Genomic DNA, 18,113 nt, shown 5'->3' on the forward strand with positions numbered 1-18,113 from the left:
AATTATTTATTAATTTCGCGGGGTTTACATGAAGCTCCTCCAGGGTTATCTTAGAGGTCGTGTCCATCACGTCGGATGTAACCCAAATATAACAGTCTACAGGAGCCCTCGCAACAGGATGCTGCGCCATACCTACAGTAGGGGCACCACTTAAGTTAAACCTGGGAGGTCGTAAAATTGGAAGAAACAGAAACTAAAACTACGTTCTGCTGCGTCCTTATTCTACACTAATCCACGGTCAATACGAAGAAGGAAGGAGGGTAACCCCCTTAAGAATTAGACACTAGTGGTAACCCCCCTAAGAGCTAGCTAACAATGATGAGCCAAACCCAAGCAGGAACAACCAGAAATAACTCATGGTATGCATAGTATTGACAGTAACAATAGAGACACCATAATGAAAAGATGAAAGCAGATAAGACTTTCTAGTAGATTGAAGAAGGAAGGAGGGTGAATCCCAGATGAATGCGGTAGAATTCGTAGCAGGTGAGTGAGTGATGGAATCAAAAACAAAAAAGAATGAGGTGAGGAAGATGTGAAAGAATGAGGAATGAACGGGTTGCAAGATGAAAAAAGGGGTGCAAGAATGGTAACCGTCGAAAGCAGGCGTGAAAAGTCAGGAGTAAAATGGGCATTTCCCTTGACTTTCAAATCAGTCATAATGAGCATTAAATGCTCGACACGGAAACCAAACTGACATCCCAAATAACGGACGGAGACAACTCGTGCGTTGGGGGCATGAACTCCATCCACGGACTCTCGGGCCCAGGAGAACTCGATCGAGGCAGACGCAAGTGAATCAAACGCGCCAACCACGAGCTCCTATCTTCACGGTTGGCACGTTGGTGGCACTGTTCCGGCCCAGCTTACTAATAATCCGGGTCCGGTCACGAGTCACTGACCTGACGGGTCCACCGACTCGAGCCAAGCGGGGACCTGTGCGTCACCTCCCATTCTACAAGAAACCTGGACAGCTAGCAGAAGCTTCCAAAAAGGTGGGCCTAATCACAAGGATCCCACCCAGGTATAGATTATAAATAGGGAGGGACCTACCCCTCTCCAAAGGTACGTCACCTTTCTAACCTTAATTGGCCGCTTATTCGTACAGACTCTGACTTTAGTATCGGAGTATCCTTGCAGGTGACCCTACCTGCCGACACGCTGACGCATAGGCTGAATGCACTGCTCTAGCAGCTCACGTCCAGGTTCAGATCCTCTCATCCCCTTGCTCTGTCATTCACCTTACCGATCCACCAAACACTCGAGCAACCAAACATGTTCTTTATTTGTATTTATTGATTATGCTTAGCAGTATCACAAAGATAGGCACAATGTCAAAGAACATGAGGAAGCTAAGGTAGGCACAATGTCAAAGACACATACGAGGATACTCGCATTCATCCCACCCAGAAATAACCATTCATTTTTTTTCTTATTACAAATATCATATAGATAAATATAAAAATTTATCAAATATTTTTATGATGGTGATACTTTAATTCATGGTCTCTTGACAAGTGTTTCTTGAAAGAATTTTGTTATGGGAACTAAATTAAGGGTTGTAAAGATAATCCAATATTTTTTTTAGCTTCAAGAATATTAGGCATTAAGACTTAAGCAATTCTGCTAGATAGACAATAGAGAATCTGAACAATGTAAATAATGAGTTAAAAATTTGGCTCAATATAAGTAAAAAATAAAAAATACTCCCTAAATTACCCAAATAAAAAAATCTACTCAGTTATTTAAAAAATTTAACTATGTCTAACCCTAATTTACAAAACCAATTTACCCAAACAGCTTCTTCTCCCTAAATCCTCTACCACCCTCACCTTCATCAATCATCCCACTTCGCCGGCATCAATTGCACCCTCACCAGCCATCATCCACGTCCCTTAAGGTCATCACGTTGTTGCTGCTTAGCAAGTAGCCCCCTTCCCCGCGCGTCTCTCTCTCCCTCATTGGTAGCCAACATCGCCGACAGGATCTTCCTCCTCGTCGCGTGTCCGCCGTGCCCCATGCGTCTCTCTCTCCCTCGCTGAAAGCCAACCTCGGCACCAGTTTCAACCATCGCGGGAAAGAAGGTCGGCTCCGTACTCCCCCTTGACGCGCTGCTTGGCTCACCATCCACCATCACCGCGCGACGCTCACCCACTCACTGGAAATACTTGTTGTCGGACTCCTTCTTGCATTCGTCGCTGGTTGGCACGGTAGACACCATCACCGATGTCGCACTCTACCCACTTGCTACTTCAATAGGTTAGTTGATGACCAGAATTTTAATTTTCAAAAGGGTGTTCATGAAATGCATTTAGTTGAGTGAATGAATTTTGCCTCTTTTGTACACAAAACAACCATCCACGTAACACATAAAATAACCATCAAACTTCCTAGAGAATTGAACATCCCGCATTCGTTAACTGTTTACATTTAAACCGAATCCAATAAGATAACCATCTGATTATTCATTAAAACAACTATCTATACCAACAACAACCATCTGATTTTGTCTGAAGCTAAACATCCGCATCCAACATAAAACTTTAATTCATTACCTGCTTGGATTGTTGCCCCATTATAGCGCACTTGCCATCTGGAAGTATAGAATCATCAATGATTAATGAGGATGCTGCAGTAGAAATTTCTTCACCCATAGTGAACTCCATCCATGATTATGTGAGGGGAATGCATGGATTACTATTTACGGTGAGACTACGACAGTGTCAGTGAATGGCTATGGCGGTGACGGCACAGCCGACAGCGGGTGCAGCGGAAAGGAGGAGGCACGGGGCAGCTGTGGAGTGATCCACCACGGTTACGGAGGAACAACGGCACAATTTGAGATTTTAGTGGTGTCGATGGGAGCCTGCTGCAGTGTCGGCACGGTCAGCGGGGGGAGGGGGTTGCAACGGCGCAGCTGAGGCTACGACGATGAGAGAAAAACCGGAGATTGGAAGGTTATGATGAGATTAGAGGTAATTGTATGTAATGTGAATAGGTTTAATTACTAATCCTAAATTTTAAAATTTTAAAATTTGAAATTAAATAATTAATTAAAAATCTGATTTTCAATTATAATTTTATCTTTTTTTTAATTTATTATTTATATTGTTCATAATTGTCATTATTTTTCTATATTTTCTCATATTTAAAAATTACTTGTAATTTATTTAGTAAGTACACGTGTTGATTATAATTTAATTTCTAAAATTTATGGACAGCTCTTTGACCCACCACTTGAGATCTAAAATTATAATAATACTCTTAGTAGATATTATTATAATTCTTCTTAGAACTCTTAGTGATCTTTATTTATCCTTTTTTGGTGTTCTTTCTTAGGAAAAGAAAAAAAAATAGTAACTAGATAGACATAAATTAGTAATTAAGCCTACTAATATAATAACACCTCTTAAATGTAAATCTAATTGTGGGTTGTTTCATGCGTAGAAATGTAAAAGACTGTTAGGTCTAAATATATGCTAAAAAATCTCAACATTCAAGGAGTGATATCATATGAGGAGTTTTCTTAGGATTTACAACGAAGATATTTTATATCTATAAAATAAATATATTTTTGTGATTATTTTTTTATGTCTCTAATTTATCTCCAACTAGTATTAAATCTCCGGTGCACAATGTTTATTCTAGTTTAATATGGTAAATTGAATATGATATAAAAATATAAATTTAACATAGTAAATTAATATGATAAATTATTAATACGTAATAAATATAGTGAATATGTTATTTTATATTTATTTAGTATAAAATATAAATTGAATAGTTTAAAGCTTATAATATATTTGAATCATAATAAAAAAAATTGAAAAATAAAAATATATGTAATTGTATTATTATCATATTAATTTTGTGTCATATATTTTCTATTTATATTTACTATAAAAATAAAAATAAAATAAGCAATATTTTTTCTTTTTTTTTCAAACATATATATATATATATATATTTAAATAACATGCTTTTTTATTTTATTTTTATATCTAATTCTACTCATATATATCACAACATAATAATTAAACTTAAAAGCAAGGTTGCAAAAATCGAACCGGTCATTGAACCGGTCAAGCAACTGGTTCAATGATTCAATGGTTCAATGGTTTAACTAGGATCGAACCGTGGTCAAACCGGTTTAATTTAATATACATTAAAATTATATAAAATTTCAATACATAATTTTAAATATACCAAATTTTCCTTGCTCCACCTGGCCTGTTCCTCCAAAGGCTTCCTTTTTTCTAAATTAGTTGGTTAAGCTACATGCAAAACTAAAGTTTCATGTTTTATTTTGATTAAAGTTTCAAAACTAAATCAACAGATACTATGGAAAAAATAAAATTGCATATCTAACTGAAACAAAGTTCTCACATTTCTACAGCCTTTTCAATATTCTTGATCTTGACAACCTTAACTTCAGAGATCTTTTTCTGAACCTTGGCAAGCTTGCTTATCTCCTCAGGGTGATCAATGCAGTACTGCATATGCTCCTTCAATTTCAGCCTGCACCATCGAAACAAAACAAAACAACAATACAATTTACACAAATTCAAACAAATCAACCTCCATAATCAATTAGTCTCAGAAAATAACAAACATGCATATATTAACAAAATTTATCAATAAACAAAATCAAAATGCATAAAAATAACATAATGTTCTACAACAATAAACAACAGTAACATATATTTTTATTGTATGAAACGAATTTTACTGGGAAAATCATTTTGTGATTGCATCTTCCAAATTAGAAAATCAGAAACTAACAAAATTAACCATCAACAAAATTAACTCAAACAAGCGGCAGCAATTCAGAATATTAATCCCACGCACCCAGAATCACAAAATCACAAAATCAGTATTATACTAACTCAGTAACTCAAAATAGTAAACCCAACTAACTCAGAATCACAGAATCAGTATTATTAAAAATAATTGAAAACAAGCAAAAATAAATTGACGTACCGGCAGCGAGGGAGAAAGGAAGTGACAGCGATGAGATCTTGGATTTTTAAGTGAGTGACGGATCGGCCATCTTCAACATAAACAATGTAGTGAAAAAGGGAGGAAATCAGAATAAATAAAATTAACAAAAAAAAAATGAAAAATCAATAACTTGTTCCACCCACAACAGAGGAAACAAATAACAAAACTAAAGTGAAAAAGGGAGGAAATCAGTGAAAATAAAGAAGAGCACGAAGAAGATGTTGAAGAACGGCGAAGATTGAAGAACTCACGGCGACGGCAAAGAGTCCACGGCGGCACGGGTACGTTCGCACTACGCACTGAGAGTGGTGCTTAACACAGAGAGAGATGGCTCGGAGACAGAGGCGTTTCGATGACGAGAAAGAGGCGGCCGACGACGGCGTGGACATGGGTGGGCTTCACGGCGAGCACAGAGTAGCGGCGGCTGTTTGCTCTGATAGGGTTAGGGATTTCGCCATTTTGGTGAATACTGAGAGTGAGATAGAAGGGAGAGGGGATTGGGGGCTTTCAACGCGTTTTTCTTTTTTTTTTTTTTATTTTACCAAAACGACGCCGTTTTATGCTGAATAGGAGAATCTTCAAAAAACCCGACTGGTTCAGTCGGTTCATCGATTAACCACCGGTTCAGCAGGTTTTTTGCCGGTTTTTTATAGGCCAGTTTTAGACGTTGACCGAATCGATTTATTAATCGGTTTTCTATTAACCCGATCGAACCGGCCAGTCCAATCCGATTTTTCAGAACCTTGCTTAAAAGTTTAGAAATGCGATGAGAGAGGTATATTGAGCCGCTAATAATAATAAGGTCTTATATATCTTTTTATGGTAGGATCATCTTTTATTTCTAGACTTATGTTTCTATCTAAATAAAGATTGCATGAATCTTTTTTAAGATATATCTTTCGTAATAATGTTTTGTTGATAATAAGATTCTGTCATTCTTTTACTCTTTTGTCTGTTTCTTTAAAATAACTCTGAGAGTGTTTGGTTAGAGGTTAAAGCAGGGTGAAGATTTAAGAGAGTAATTTTGTTTTGTAAAATTGAAAAACAAGTCACCCTAAAAATTAAGGTGAAAGAAAAATGCCAGCCACTTACAAAGTATATATACAAGAGATTTTGGGTTTGTTTTTTAAAATAAATAAAATAAATTCATTATTTACTTATATATACTTTTTTAAAATAGTCACCAAAAAAAATATACTTTTTTAAAATATTTTCATTTTCCCCTCGTTCTTGTTTGAAGAAGAGTTTAAAAATTATATTTGAACGTATCTCGATATGTTTTAGGTTTTTTTTAGCAGTACGACATAGATCAATTTAAAAGATAATTTTTATTTTGGTGACATGTAAAAGATAAAATTAATTAATATAATTTATTTTGATGATATCAGTTAATTTTATGTTCAAATTAGATCATTTTTAAATTTTGGATATCATATCATTTAAATTACAATGTTTTTAACATAAAAATTTAAAATTAATATAAATTTCTAAAATGATAATTTAAAATTTTTAAATTAGGATTTTTTTAAAGTTAAAAAATTAGATAAGACATAATTCAAAAATTACAAATCTTTTAAAATTTAAAATTTAGATGCTATCGATATAAATCAATTCGATCAAAATCATAAGAATTTGATTCAAAAATAAATATAATATAAGTAGTACTCTTTTGAATAAAATTGAATTTGTTTAAAAAAAATAAATATCAAAGTGACAATATCTAAATTTTAATAAATTATATCAATTTTATATTTTAAATTAATATAAATTTTACTGAAAATATATATATTCTACCAAAGAGATACTCTCGTTGTCATGACAAATAAATCAGATATTATTACCCATATTTAGTTGGGAACGTCAAAAATAATAAAAAATATAAATATTTTTTAAAATGCATATATAAGCAGTGGTAAGCAGTGATAAGTGTGTCTTTAGACTAGTGTTGTTTTAATTGGAGTATGAATGAAAGTGATTTTGTAAAATTAATTTTGGATAGAAGTGAGTTTGTGCCAATATGATTTATGTTTGGCAATTTTATACTAAAATTGATTTTGATAAAATAAAATTGTTTGGATAATATTAGTTAAAATCACTTTTAGATAGATAATTAGTTATTTACTAAAAAAATATAATATTAAATTATAATATTATTTTTTAGTATATTTAATCCTTTTTTATACTTCTTTTAGTATATTTTTTATATAATATTTTTTATAAAATTCTATTTTAGTATATTATAATTTTTTTAATAAAAATTAATATTTATTTATTAAATTAAAAATAACATATAAAATAATATATTTTAGTACTTTTTATGAGTACTCTCAATAATCTTATTTTGTTTACTGTTTTGGATTCTAACTTTTTACTAATTATGTTTTTATTATTATTTATGATTAATTTTTTATTTAATTTATCATTTTCAATAGGAACAATAATACATATTATAACAAATTAAAATAATAAAAAATAAACAAGAATTATAATAATAAATTTTACAATGTCAAACAAAAAAATATTCTATAATTTTTTTTAATACTCTCAAGATTCTTTTATTTATTATTATTTTGGACCATAAAATTTTATTATTTATGATTCCATTGTTTTGTATGATTAATTTTTTATTTACTTTATCATTTTTAATAAGATCAATAATTCATATTATAATAGAATTACAATAACAAATTTAATAAAAGAAACAAAATATAAAAAAAATTACTAAAAATTGAAATTTTTTTTAAAATATTTGAAATGACTTGAAACAAATATGAAATTTTTTTTGGAAAAAACCAATAATAATTTGGTGAACTCACATTGAAGTGAACGTAGAAACAACAATTTTTTACTTTTAGTAAATGTACTTTTAAACTGCAAAATCACTTCTGCATTTAGAAGAAAAAAATTGTCAAATATAAAAAATAGCGTTTAAAGAACTTCAACACATTTTTATCCTCTCAAACTGGTTTGCCAAACATACCCTAAGTCTTTCTTTGATATTATTACACATATTTAATTGCGAACGTCAAAAATAAAAAAAATAAAAACATTTTTAAGAATGCATATATAAAAAAATATCTTCTGTATCCCTCCCCTTCGGCGTGCTATCGATGGATTCGGAACCCTCTGTCTGTGGCTCGGTGGTCTCTCCCTCAATCGGCACCGTAAGCACTGGTAAGTCTTTCTTCTCTGATTCTCTGTTTCTCTGTGTCTCTATTTCTTCTCTATTTTGGACTAATTAACAGAAAGAGAAGGCGTCACTCCTGCCTGAAGTTCTTTGTAGTAGCAGCTAATTCGCGGAAAGTGAACATTTGTGCAGCAATGTTATTGCTCCCTGTGTCTTTGTTTCCTTCTTTGTTTAATATTTTAGGTTCTGTTTGTTGGCCTCCCCTTGCCTTGTTCTAATAATAATTATTTAGTTAGTTAAATCCATGTTTTTATTTTGCAGAATCTAACCCTGGGTCACTATACAAACGACAAAGCCTCAGAGCTTGAAACTGTTGTTCTTGCACTTGTAGATTTGCAGCTCAACACCCACTTAGATCTATTCTTATCTTCTCAAATCTCAGATCCAAGGTTTGCATCTAATGCTTTTCATTTTTTAATTTTTCTAGCTTTGCTTGCTGCGTTATTGGTTGCTGATTATTCAGTGGATTTGATTTGTTGATGCTATTTGCAGAAATCAGTTATTACATATGGTGTCCAGCGCCAGCAAGAAAAAGGCCGCGCAGAAGAAAGCGGTAATAGCAGCTAAGAGAGAAGGCAAGGCGGCTGCTTCGTTGAAGGCGTCGGCATCAGCTTCAGCCTCGGATCGGACCTGCACCAGTGTCCTCTGCTCACATCCCCTTTCCAGGGATATTAGGGTCAGTAATACTTTGGATGATGTTGAAATGAAATGAATGTAACATTTACGGTTTTAAGTTTAGGAATGGAATAGTGTAAACTGTGATTAAACAGAGTTGTAGATGTCATGTCTTTGTTTAGTGTTCTGATTCTCTCTGTTTGCACATCCTAAATGCTTATGCTCTATTAGTTCTTGGAGAGTTAAAGGAACATATCAATTAAATCTAAAGCTGAACATATCAGTTTAAAATGTATCTTTATCTACTTGTGCATAGGTTTGATGTATATTTTTTGGTTTTGGCTGAATGTTATGAACATGGAAATTTATGACGCAGGTAGTTGGAGGAGATCCGCTTCTGAGGCTCATAGCAGTTGATTGGTTCACAGTATCTACAAACGAAATTGCTCTGCATCCTAGATGTCTGGTTAAGGTAAAACTTGATTTTTATAAAGTAGAGACGGAGAAGAGATGTTTGTTTGTTTAGGTATGCTGATAAATCTTTCTGCTAAGATACTAAACTATCAATTAACTTGTTCTTGTATGTTCCTCCTTCTGAATTGCAGTCAGAAGCTGGGAAAAAGCTTCCATAAATTTGACGCTGCAAAGGTTAATTTTGACAAGGCACGTGAGTGTTTCTAGAGAGCTCTTGATGAGGTAATGTGTTCTCCTATTCTTCTTTATATCTAATTCTTCCTGATAGATTTCATTCTTTGCTTGGACATCCACAGGTAACTTATTTGTTGATTATGAAACTGTAGGATCCTAAGAATGAGCTTTATAAGAAGTCCTTGGAAATTATTGATAAGGTAATGGAATAGCTTTTGCCTTGCAGTTGTATCTAAAATTAGCTTCCTGTTGCTGGTCATGTTTCTGCTGTTTAGCGAAGGGTTTATATCTCAATAAGATCTTAGATTTTGATTTTTTTTTGTTTATCTCTCAATAAGATCTGAGATTTTGAGTTTTTGGTTGAATTTTTCAGATTTGTTTTTTATTTTTTTTTATATATTTAACTAGTCTTGTTGTTGACTTGGAAAAATATGAAGGAAAAAGAATCAAAAGTGTGTATGTTTTTTAATACTATGCCAGATGATTCGGATATTTTCTGTCGCAGCTAATATGTTAAGGTTAAACATTGGGGACGTTTTCTATTAAAGCAATCAAAATTGGATCATTGGCATCAGAAGTTTACCCTTTAGATTTGTCTGATCAGAGCAAAATATGTAGTTTTTTTGTTCCTAATCATGTGTAGTTGGAATCATTTTGGTTCACCATGGATGATGAAAATTGTTCTTCTAATGTTGCAGTATTGATTAACATGTTATTAGCCATATATCAACTTCTGTGTTTTCAGAATAGATTTTGCTAAAGGCAAGTTTAAGTTTTTCCCATTTTTGTTTCTGTTACTTATGATTATATTTAACCTATTTGCCATTGTATCACTTCTATTCTAACCAGTCTCTGTGAACTGTGTGTCTCAGGTCCCAGCATTGCACATGGAGATCCACAAAAATGGGCTTGGTCAGATGACTGGTGGTGGGCATCCTCTACACCTTCAAAAACAAAGGTTGGACTTACCGAAATTCCATTACATTTAACTACATTTATTTTTCATGTTCACCAACTAGTATTAAATCTATGCGGTGCACAATTTTTATTCTAGTTTAACATGGTAAATTGAATATGGTATAAAATATAAATTTAACATAGTAAATCAATATGATAAATTATCAATACGTAATAAATATAGTGAATATGTTATTTTATATTTATTTAATATAAAATATAAATTGAATAGTTTAAAGCTTATAATATATTTTGAATCATAATAAAAAAATTGAAAAATAAAAATATATGTAATTGTATTATTAGCATATTAATTTTGTGTCATATATTTTCTATTTATATTTACTATAAAAAAAAAGTAATATTTTTTTTCTTTTCTTTTTTTTCAAACATATATATATATATTTAAATAACTTATGCTTTTTTATTTTATTTTTATATCTAATTCTACTTATATATACTTTTTAAAATATTTTCATTTTCCCTCTCGTTCTTGTTTGAAGAAGAGTTTAAAAACTATATTTGAACGTATCTGGATATGTTTTAGGTTTTTTTTTTGTAGCAGTACGACATAAATCAATTTAGAAGATAATTTTTATTTTTATTATTTTTTTTTTACCAAAGATAGGAGACTCGAACCCGCAACCTCTTAATTGAGTATGGGGAGACTATGCCGTTTGAGCTATAACTCATTGGCAAGATAATTTTTATTTTGGTGACATGTAAAAGATAAAATTAATTAATATAATTTATTATGATGATATCAGTTAATTTTATGTTCAAATTAGATCATTTTTAAATTTTGGATATCATATCATTTAAATTACAATGTTTTTAACATAAAAATTTAAAATTAATATAAATTTCTAAAATGATAATTTAAAATTTTTAAATTAGGATTTTTTTAAAGTTTAAAAATTAGATAAGACATAATTCAAAAAATTACAAATCTTTTAAAATTTAAAATTTAGATGCGATCGATATAAATCAGTTCGATCAAAATCAAGAATTTGATTCAAAAATAAATATAATATAAGTAGTACTCTTTTGAATAAAATTGAATTTGTTTAAAAAAATAAATATCAAAGTGACAATATCTAAATTTTAATAAATTATATCGATTTTATATTTTAAATTAATATAAATTTTACTGAAAATATATATAGTCTACCAAAGAGATATGTATCTCGTTGTCATGACAAATAAATCAGATATTATTACGAAAATAATAAAAAATATAAACATTTTTAAGAATGCATATATAAGTAAATAATCAATTCATTTATTTATTTAAAAATATCTCGAGTTTGAGGTAGGGTACGAGAAAAACAATGTATCTCTCTAAGATCACGTAGGTAAATGAATCTTTGAGAAAATATAATCACATTCATAACTCCTTCTCCTTATGAATTTTTAAAATTTTGAATGATGTATCCTTAATAGATAAAATTAGATTCAGTCAAGAAGTTCATGTGGATTTGACCTTCTTGAAATAAAAGATAAATCCAAAAAAGATACATACTATATTGTAATCTTATCCATAGAATAATAATCTAACAGAAAAAGGAGAAACTACTGCTTCAGATAAAATCTAAATTGAAAACTACCTTAGCCTATAAATATGGCAATCGAATCCCTTCTTCTTCTCATAGTTTCTGATTTTTTTCCGTTTTCCATCCAAGTCTACTCCACACAAATTACCAAACCCTCTTTAACTTTTCATAAGATACATTCTATTTGCTTGAATTGAATGGGTCAATTAAGGAGCATCCACTCCTTAATAGCAGTGTTATTTCTTACTGCGATACTCATAATTAGCATTAATGGCGTTGACGCTTTTCACAAAGTACACCCACATCTTCAATCTGTTTCAAGGATTTCTGTGAGCGGCAAACACAGAACTGGATACCATTTTCAACCTCCTAGGAATTGGATTAACGGTTTGTAACCGTTTTTTTTCCTTCATGATCATATTATTTTGTTCATATATGCTTCATTTGGATGGTTGTTCAATGATAAAAAGCGAAGAACAATGTGCATGATTTTAAAATATTGTTAGTGTTGTAAGGACCTTGTAGAATTATATAATAAAGGATGGGAAAAAAAGATGGAAAATATTAAAATAAGCGTCCTACTAGTTACGTTAGGGTTTATCCAAGGTATCCATGTTGAGAACTTTGATCAAAGTAAAAGGGGATAAAACTGGGATTTGAACTCGTGGTAGAATAAAATGTCAAAGATGTATATTTGGGAGAATGAATTTTTTAAAATTTTTTTAATTATTTAGTAAAGTATAATCTTTTATCTTATATTTCTTTACGTAGGTTCAAAAGAAAATATGTAAAAAAAAAATATATATTTAAATAAATAATTTAAAAAAATTTATACTATTATAAATGATCCTCTCAAATTTATTTGGAAAGACGTTAATAATCTGAATTTTCCAACTTTGTCCTTTTTTATGTTTTTGTCAGTTGTTTTTCTCAAGTCTTGAATATGTTTACTAGTGTGTGGAATATGTTTTTCTCCCATATAATAATGGTCTTTGATACAGTTAGTTGCTAGTAAAGTTGCTTGACTATTAGTTTTTTTTTTAATTTTATATTTTATAATATGAATGCTTATTAGCTATAGAATTTAATTTTTACATGTGCATCAAAATTAAAATCTTAGTTATATATAGAAGACATACAATAGTACAATATACATAAGCCCAAGCTTATGAAGCTGAAAATTTATATATGCACTCGGAACTCTTGTTTTGTGCATTGTCTCTAAAATTATCTTGAATCTTGGGTCTCCATTCATCGTTGGTTATTGATACTGGCTAATTAAACTTCTTTGCTTTTCTTAATCCTTTTATATGGTCCCGCAATTGGTTAATGGACGCTACAATCAAATTATGCAGATCCAAATGGTTAGTATTTGTTTTTCCTCTTTAATTTCTTTCTAATTTTTCTTAATGATTATTTTTCTGACTACCTTAACCAATATATAGCAATAATTTTATTTTTATTTTTTATTCCTTAAAAAATATTTTCAACATAAAACTGTTAATAGTGTAATATGGTATTCAATTAATTATATAAATTATAATACATGTTGAAATAAAAAATCTATGTGAAAATATGTTAATTAGATTCTTATTTATAATACATGTTAATAATTTTGAAGAATGCATGTTAGAAATATAAAATTTACAATAAAAATAAGTTAAATTAGATATATTTATACATAAATATATAATAATTAATTTGGTGACTTTTAATTTTTGATGTGTGAATGTCATTTTAAATAGTTTAATGAACACAAATGAATTAATACAGGACCTATGCACTACAATGGATACTACCATCTGTTTTATCAATACAACCCTAAAGGTTCAGTGTGGGGTAACATTGTATGGGCTCACTCAGTCTCAAAAGATCTCATCAATTGGAAAGCACTTGAGCCGGCCATTTATCCATCGAAACCCTTCGACAAGTTCGGGTGTTGGTCAGGCTCAGCCACCATCATCCCCGGAAAAGGGCCGGTGATCCTCTACACCGGAATAGTCGACGCGAACAAGACTCAAGTTCAATGCTATGCCGTCCCAGAAGACTTATCTGACCCCTTCCTCACAAAATGGATCAAACCGGACGAGTATAATCCCATTGTGGTTGCCGGCCCCGGCGTCAATGGCACCGACTTCCGGGACCCAACAACTGCATGGTTCAAAGACGGACACTGGAAGATTTTGGTTGGTAGTAGAAGGAAGCATAGAGGAATTGCATACTTGTATAGGAGTAGGGACTTCAAGAAATGGATTCGAGCCAAACACCCTATTCATACTGCTGCTGGAACGGGTATGTGGGAGTGTCCAGATTTCTACCCGGTTTCTATGAAGGGGACAATGGGATTGGATACGTCTGTGGTTGGTAATCATGTTAAGCATGTGTTGAAGAATAGTCTTGATGAGACTAGGTTTGAGTATTATACTTTAGGTACCTATTTCACCAATATTGATAGGTATATACCGGACAACACCTCTGTTGATGGTTGGGCTGGTCTTAGGTATGATTATGGTAATTTCTATGCATCCAAGTCCTTTTTTGACCCCACTATGAATAGAAGGATCTTGTGGGGTTGGGCTAATGAGTCTGATACTAAGGAAGATGATATTCACAAAGGATGGGCAGGCATTCAGGTACGTTTTAATATGATTAAATAAATAAAAGTATTTAGAATAGACAAAAATATATATATTAAAATAAGTACTCAAAATTATTTTAAAGATATAGAATTTAAAATTTAAAAATCTAGAGTGTATATCTTGATATTTATAAACTCTAATCTAAATTTTTGTATGTCAATGAGTTATCGATAAAATGGCATAATCTCCTTATACTCAATTAAGAGGTAGCGAGTTCGAATCTCTCTATCTTCGGTAAAAAAAAAATTCTAAATTTTTGTATGTCCATTCTAAATTATTTTAGTATACTTTTGTCTATTTATTTTTTTAATAATTTATGCAAGTCTTTCATAATTCAATTAGAATAGTACTATATGAGCATATACCATTGTTTCAGTCACCATCACTCACTACAAATGTTAGGTTAAATGTGAATTTGGTTTAGTTATTATAACAAAGAAGAGAAATGTGTGAATGTATTTTGTCGGTGGTGGTTATCTTATGGTGTACATAAAGCATTTCTGGTTACTATTGTTAGTACAGTATTAATAAAATTCTATATAAATTTTGATGAATGCAAACATCTGTTGTTAAAATTTCAGGCAATTCCAAGAACTCTGTGGCTTGATCCTAGCGGTAGACAATTGGTACAATGGCCTATTGAGGAATTAAATAGCCTTAGGGATAAAGAAGTAGAGATGAGCAATCTAAAGCTTGCAAAGGGAGATTATGTTGAAGTTAAAGGAATTACTGCTGCTCAGGTCAACTTCTAAATTATTTAAACATCAACTTATTAATTGATTTCTATTTTGCATGCATTTTAAAGTGCTAAGAATTATATTATATGGCATGACACACCAGGCAGATGTAGAAGTTACCTTCTCATTTTCAAGCTTGAACGAGGCTGAAGCATTTAATCCAAGTTGGGTCAACGCAGAAGATTTGTGTGGCAAAAAGGGTTCAAATATTCAAGGTGGGGTTGGACCTTTTGGTATTCTAACATTGGCTTCAAAAAATTTGGAGGAATATACTCCTGTCTTCTTTAGAATTTTTAAAGCTTCGAACAAGCATGTAGTGCTCTTATGCTCCGATGCAAGAAGGTTTGTATTTGACGAATAATTCAAATGGATTTTAGAATGTTACCTTCTTTTCGTGTCTTCTAAATGATTAACTTACTTCAATTTCTTGTTTTTCAATAGTTCTTCTTTGAAGAGTGAGTTGTACAAGCCATCATTTGCTGGATTTGTAGATGTGGATTTGTCTACTACTAAGAAGCTTTCTCTTAGGAGTTTGGTATGTACAAATGCAAACCCTCCCATATTCTTATTATTGGTGTTAACATTTATGTGATATAAGAATTACTATATTAATATTGGCTAACATTCTATGCTATTTTCAATTAAATGACAGATTGATCATTCTGTAGTGGAGAGTTTTGGAGCAGGAGGAAAAACAAATATTTTATCTAGGGTTTATCCTGAGTTAGCTGTGGCAGATCAAGCTCACTTATTTGTGTTTAACAATGGAACCATACCAATCGTTGTGGAAAATCTTAGATCATGGAGCATGAAATCTGCTGTTATAAATTGACATGCCAAAAGACTATTTAGTTTTAGTTTATCTTAAAGTTTGAAAAATGTACCGTTATCTATTTTTAATTGATTTTTTTGTTATCTTTTTATATTATTTTCATAAATTTTAGAAGGTTAATATTTTTTTTCCAACGCACTAATACACTAATTTATGCACAAATTACAGAGTAGTATGCACAAAATATATATGCACAGTAACAGAATCAGAAAATTGATGGTTTAGGTGGCAAAAATAATATATAAAAAGTATATTAATTCTAATTTATAAATGGTAAATACACATTAGTTATCAGAATACAAAATTAAAAAAATATATATTAGTCACTAACTTTTTTTAGTTGAAATTTTTAAAGTATTTATCTTGTCTTCATATTTTAAAAATGCTAAATAACTATTTTATTATCAATTTGATTAAATATCTTTTTTATACATGTGTTACAATTTAAAATGGAATGAATTTTATAACCCAATGACTAGACAATATATCTATAATTCACATGAAACCATATAAACATTATTATAAAATTATTTTAGTTTGAAAATAATAATTTATATGAATAAGTGAATTAATAAAGGAGTTTGCATACAAAAATCAAACCAAAAATTCATACTTAACAACTTCTATCAATAGCCTTTTTCTCTTGCGTCTTAATAGAATAACAGATTTAATACAATTATTTTTGTTTAAGTGTGTTGCTAACTCTCTTAATTATCTTGTCTTGTACTATTAATGTTAATAATTTTTTTTTCATGTTCATTTTGGCCCTTTACTGAAATAAAATAAAAGGGAAATGAAGGAGAAAATAAATTACATTTTTTTGTGATGTTTTATACTATTTATCCATTATTTTATAGTCACGAGGTAAGGAATTTTTTTATTAGTATACTTAATATTTAAAGTCATGATAATAATTATTTCAAAGAGGACTGAGTCAAAGAATTTTTGATAAGAGAAAAGGGAGCATGTTGATTTATGTAATAATTACTGTTTTTAATTTTCATGATTGTTCAATTGTCTTTTTTTGTGTGTACTATCAAATGTTTAATTTGGTGCGAAGGCTAGGGAGTTGAATACTTTTGGTTTTAAACTTTGGTATATAGGAAAGGTGAAGAATAGGAATGGGGTTAGAATAATTGTGGATAAGCAGTGAAAGAAGAATGTACTGGATGTCAAGAGGGTGGGAGATCGGATCATCTCTATCAAATTTGTGGTGGAGGGAGGTGCTTTCCATGTGATTAGCGCCTATGCACCGCAAGTGGGTTCGGACGAACAACACAAGATAAGGTTTTGGGAGGATCTAGAGAGTTTGGTTCAAGACATACCTTTGGGAGATAAGATTTTTTTAGGAGGAGATTTAAATGGCCATGTTGGGAGAGAAGTGACTGGATATGGGAGTATTCACGGAGGCCATGGTTTTGGGGTGATCAATGCCGAGGGTAAAACTATTTTGGACTTTTTCTCAACTTTTGATCTTCTCATCGCAAATACATGTTTTAAAAAGAGAGACGAATATCTTATAACCTATAAGAGTGGCATGACAAGCTCTCAAATCGACTTCTTGTTGAGGAGAGTCGATCGGAAATTTTGCATTAATTGTAAAATTATCCCGGGAGAGAGTTTGACAACACAACATAGGGTGCTGGTCATGGATTTTCGCGTTGAGCAAAAGTTGAGGAAAAGAGATCATATGAAGAACCCAAGGACGAGGTGGTGGCGGATGAAATGTGAGGAACAAAGAAGCTTCCTAAGACGGGTAGGAGAAGAGGCAAAGTGGGATGGGAATGGAAGCGCGGAAGAGATGTGGAGGGAGATGGCAGAAGTTATTAGAAGAACAGCAAAATAAAGCTTTGGTAAATCTAAAGGAATAGGGCCAAGAGACAAGGAATCCTGGTGGTGGAATGCGAGTGTACAAGAAAAGATAAAGATAAAAAGGGAGTGCTT

General features: G+C 31.3%; 1 protein-coding gene and 1 long non-coding RNA gene across 5 annotated transcripts; one reads left to right on the forward strand and one right to left on the reverse strand.

Moving 5' to 3' along the window:
* Nucleotides 1–4,107: 4,107 nt before the first annotated feature.
* On the reverse strand, nt 4,108–5,478 carry LOC107612324 (uncharacterized). Of its 2 annotated transcripts, XR_015896418.1 has the most exons (4): nt 5,253–5,478; nt 4,981–5,050; nt 4,387–4,518; nt 4,108–4,274 (listed from the first exon to the last, which is right to left on the reverse strand). It is a non-coding gene; the product is annotated as an uncharacterized LOC107612324 (long non-coding RNA). The 2 variants fall into 2 exon arrangements; XR_001613698.3 differs by lacking the exon at nt 4,108–4,274 and having other exon boundaries at nt 4,379–4,518.
* Nucleotides 5,479–8,056: 2,578 nt separating this feature from the next.
* Nucleotides 8,057–16,260, forward strand: LOC107613216 (beta-fructofuranosidase, insoluble isoenzyme 1-like). Of its 3 annotated transcripts, XM_088496860.1 has the most exons (13): nt 8,057–8,175; nt 8,450–8,577; nt 8,681–8,864; nt 9,180–9,275; nt 9,409–9,499; nt 9,604–9,651; nt 10,150–10,213; nt 10,324–10,409; nt 13,735–14,594; nt 15,182–15,340; nt 15,441–15,679; nt 15,779–15,872; nt 15,990–16,260. In XM_088496860.1, the coding sequence occupies exons 9-13, from the start codon at nt 13,740–13,742 to the stop codon at nt 16,167–16,169; spliced, it is 1,527 nt and encodes a 508-aa protein (XP_088352986.1). In that variant the 5' UTR covers nt 8,057–8,175; nt 8,450–8,577; nt 8,681–8,864; nt 9,180–9,275; nt 9,409–9,499; nt 9,604–9,651; nt 10,150–10,213; nt 10,324–10,409; nt 13,735–13,739; the 3' UTR covers nt 16,170–16,260. The 3 variants fall into 3 exon arrangements, with proteins under 3 accessions (XP_088352986.1, XP_088352985.1, XP_088352987.1); XM_088496859.1 differs by lacking the exon at nt 10,150–10,213; XM_088496861.1 differs by lacking the exons at nt 8,057–8,175; nt 8,450–8,577; nt 8,681–8,864; ... (3 more) ...; nt 10,150–10,213; nt 10,324–10,409 and adding an exon at nt 12,919–13,325.
* The last annotated feature ends 1,853 nt before the right edge of the window (nt 16,261–18,113 follow it).

Source organism: Arachis ipaensis, chromosome B8, assembly GCF_059453495.1.
Source record: "Arachis ipaensis isolate K30076 ecotype BB chromosome B8, ASM5945349v1, whole genome shotgun sequence".
Taxonomy (NCBI): Eukaryota; Viridiplantae; Streptophyta; class Magnoliopsida; order Fabales; family Fabaceae; genus Arachis; species Arachis ipaensis.